The 3,886-nt window shown below is 51.6% G+C and overlaps 1 protein-coding gene across 1 annotated transcript; it reads right to left on the reverse strand.

Annotated features, from left to right (window-relative positions):
- Nucleotides 1-1,575: 1,575 nt before the first annotated feature.
- LOC119463949 (solute carrier family 22 member 8) lies at nt 1,576-3,351 on the reverse strand. The gene has a single exon (XM_037724770.1). The coding sequence runs from the start codon at nt 3,349-3,351 to the stop codon at nt 1,576-1,578; it is 1,776 nt and encodes a 591-aa protein (XP_037580698.1).
- Nucleotides 3,352-3,886: the final 535 nt, after the last annotated feature.

Genomic DNA, 3,886 nt, shown 5'->3' on the forward strand with positions numbered 1-3,886 from the left:
GCATCAGTATGGATCTCCGTAGGCGCATTAGGGTCAAAGTGACGGAGTATTGGTGGCGATGTTAGTAAGCGCCGTAGCGTTCGAAAAGATTCGTCGCATTCTATTGACCAAGCAGACAGGCCGTTAGAGGCGGTCAAAAGGTTGGTAAGAGGCGCGATGATGGTAGCAAAGTCGCGCACAAATCGACGAAAATACGAGCACAGCCCAATGAAACTTCTAAGTGCTTTCAAGGAATGGGGCTTGGGATATTCGGCTACGGCACGGAGCTTCGCGGGGTCCGGAAGAACTCCCTCCTTGCAGACGACGTGGCCTAGTATCGTCAACTGGCGTGCAGCAAAGTGACACTTCTTTATGTTAAGTTGAAGGCCAGCAGAGGTGAGGCACGTGAGAATCGCACGAATACGAACAAGGTGAGTTGGAAAATCGCGAGAAAAAACGACGATGTGGTCAAGGTAGCAGAGGCAGGTATTCCACTTGTAGCCACGAAGGATGTTATCCATCATCCGTTCCAATGTAGCTGGGGCGTTGCACAATCCGAACGGCATCACGTTAAACTCATACAGTCCGTCAGTAGTGACAAAAGCCGTCTTAGGTCGGTCAGGGTCGGCCATTGGAACTTGCCAGTAACCCGAGCGCAAATCCAGTGACGAGAAATATTCTGCCCCTTGAAAACAATCGAGAGCATCATCGATGCGGGGCTGACTGCTTCGACGCCGTCTTGTCTTCTTCATTACAGTTCATTTAATTTCGGTATAGCTTTCGAGTGGTGTTCTGCATAAGCATATAGATAACATGGCATTAAAGTTGTGCCCTTTGTGGTGTACAAACGTACACAGTGGATGAGGTGGCACACTACATGGAAAGAAAGTACCCAGAATTGCAGGAATGGCCTTAAGTCTCATAGCATTTCACCACTTCACTAAAGCCTTGTATCGCCTTCTCTCTTGCTGATCTATGGTCGGCCCAGCCCGCATAGTAGATACACAGGATTATTGTCATCATAAGCAATATTATTCCTAATGTAGCAGCAAGCAGTAAAATATTCAGAAATTCAGCTTCACAACTCCTCAGGTCACAAAACCATAGTGCTGTGACGATTATCACGATACTCAAGTCAGTGTGCAAAAGGAAAGACTTGCCATGTACACATTATTTGCACTGTGATTCACCGACTTTGCTCTTACGTTGACGAAACGCTTACAAAATTTTTATGGTGTGCACAGGCAGGAGCTGGGGAAAACTTGAGGAAATTCCCGGAACGTCGGTCTTTAAAATAACATGACAGAACACCAAAGGCTTGCAATAATTTGTGTTTTATCATCAGCAAGAATGCAAGATTTCCATCAAGAATCTGGTAAACTTGTAGGAGTACAGAAAGGCACTGCCGTTCCGAAGACCTAAATCACGTTTCCGGCGAACTAAACGTTTCTTCAGCACTCCATTGGTACAAATATATAGTCCTATCTATAAGATACAAACCATAATATAGGAACGCAAATTTATTGCGCTGGTAGCTAAGAGAAAGGAACACGCTCTACAAGCCAATTAAATCACTGGTGGCATGCCAGGAACAATCTAAAGCGGCGGTACTCGTAGTTTTCGTTGAAAGCCTTTAGGCGTCCGAAGATCGTCGCCAAGGCGCACCGATGTCCTCCGCTGCTCACTTTCCTCGTACAGAGAAACATGCGAACTTGATCGCTTGCGTCCGAAAGGCAGTTCCTTGGGAACCACAGTTGACTCGTCTTTCGCATTTGTTGGTACAAGGACTAGACCCAAGTAGAAACCCGCGATGGCCGCCGCAGTCAGCCCTCTCGGGATCGGTTTCAGGTGTATTGGCAGCTGCCTTTCCATGTGCTTTACGAGCGCCGCCATTACAGCGCCCAGTGAGCCGCACGTGTAGGCGAAAGAGAACCCCATGCTTCTCATTCGAGTGGGGAAAATTTCCACGGTGTGGATCCAAAGAAAGACGTAGGACATGTTGAATAGCACGTACGACAGCATGAATGCCCACGCCAATGGAACCATCAGATCGTAGCTGGTCATAAATAACTGCGCTGCCACCGTAGCTGCGCACAAGAGCGACAACATGACGAGCGGGCAGCGGTAACCGCAGCTCTTGGTGATGAAATACGACGACGCCATTCCGAGCATGTTTATGGCGAATGCGGTCCATCTGAGTTCGTGGAGCTGCAGGCCCGCTGGCTCGAAGGGTAGGCTGAAGTAGCCGACGTTCGTGGTGAACCAGCAGCCGAAGGTGGCGAAATACACGTAGCGTCTGGGCCCGCTGAAAAGGGCGGAAAAGCTGAGCCATCCGGGTCTCACTGGTCGCTCACCCAGCAGTGCTAGTCCAGTCGTAATTACGGTCAGCCGTTCTTTAACACCTTCAGGCTCCTCGTGGTTGAGTTCAGCTGCCCACAGCGCGGCCCGCTCGGCGTCTTCGAACTTGCCGCTGGCGATGAGCCAGTCCAGGGACTCCCCAGTCAGGTACACCACGATGATTAGTAAGAGTGACGGCGCAGCCACGGTCAGATGCAGGATTCTCCAGTGGCCCGCTACCGAGGCCACCAAAGAATGGTACACGGGACCGAGTACCATCGGGACGCTGGACGCCAGAGCGACGAACTCTTCACGTGCACCGGGAGGCGTTGACTCGAACAGTAGGATGCTAGTGGTGAGCTCCAGAACACTGGAGGACGCTGACAGCAAGAAGCCCAGCCCGACGTAAGTGCTCAGCGTCGAGGTGAAGCACTGGGCCACGCAGGAGCAGTAGAGTACGGCGACCGACGCGTGTAGCACAGGTCGCCGACCGTACCTGTCCGAGGCGAGTCCCATGAGAGGCACGCACACGACTCGCCCGCACAGGAAGATGGCGCGGGCGAGCTCCAAGAGCCAGACGCGATCGCAGACCAAATCCCACTCTTCGACTACGGTGTGGCCGTTTGAGGTCATGTTGTAGGACCAGTGTTCGCAGGGTACCTCGACGGCTCTAGGCCTGGAAGCCGCCAAGCGGGGCCGCTCGTAGCGCGAGCACTGGCTGTAGCTGCCGTCGGGCCGCTGTGGAATGCCGGAGTTGAACCACTGTGCCGTGGACATGTACGAGTACTCGGACGGGGGCCGGCACCAGTAGTGTAATGACTTCGTGGTCACCGCCTGGACCGAGATCAGTGTGTGCGACACAAAGATGGCGACCTGTGCGAACACCAATAGGAGCCCTTGGAATGCACCGTTGCCGAAGATGACCACGCTCTCGGCCGTGAGCTCCGAGCGTCTGCGTTCGTTCTCACGGGCGAGTCCCCAAGAACCGCTGCTGGGGGCACTGCCAGCCCTGTCGGTAAAACTACGATGGGACATGGCCGTAATCAGTGCGCGGCCTGACCACGTCGTTAATGCTGACCGAGTCGTTGTTGTTGTTGTTGTAGCCTATCACGCCTGTGGCTCCTACCCACGGAGGGGGATTGGCCAAGAAATGGGTGGATTATTCCAAATTAATATTGAGGATACATTTCCGAATATCTATGAAATTAGTATTCAACAGCGTAGAGTTATATGTTAAAGTAAATCAAGAAAGTCATATCGAATGAGTAATCAGAAATTTGAAAGTACAAAAAAAAAAAAAGAAAAGGATAGAATTTAGCAGGGTATTCGTTTGGAGTCTGTAAGGAACGTTTGGACGGCGAAGCAAGCATCCCTGTGGCTGAATCCCAAAGTGGACGCCCCGAACGAAAGAATATTAGGTTCTGTTAAGTCCAGGCCAAGCCTTCGAAAAGGTATTTCCAACAATCGTTTTCTTGCCGCAGTAAAGCGGCGACAAGATAGAAGAAAGTGGTGTATCGTCTCTTCCTCATTACAAAACGGGCAGAGGGGGGAGGGAACCAAACCCGACCTG

The sequence above is a fragment of the Dermacentor silvarum genome, chromosome 9 (assembly GCF_013339745.2).
Source record: "Dermacentor silvarum isolate Dsil-2018 chromosome 9, BIME_Dsil_1.4, whole genome shotgun sequence".
NCBI lineage: Eukaryota > Metazoa > Arthropoda > Arachnida > Ixodida > Ixodidae > Dermacentor > Dermacentor silvarum.

Coding starts and splice junctions, on each gene's coding strand:
- LOC119463949 (XM_037724770.1), bottom strand. CDS start 3,351: ATGTCCCATCGTAGTTTTACCGACAGGGCTGGCAGTGCCCCCAGCAGC.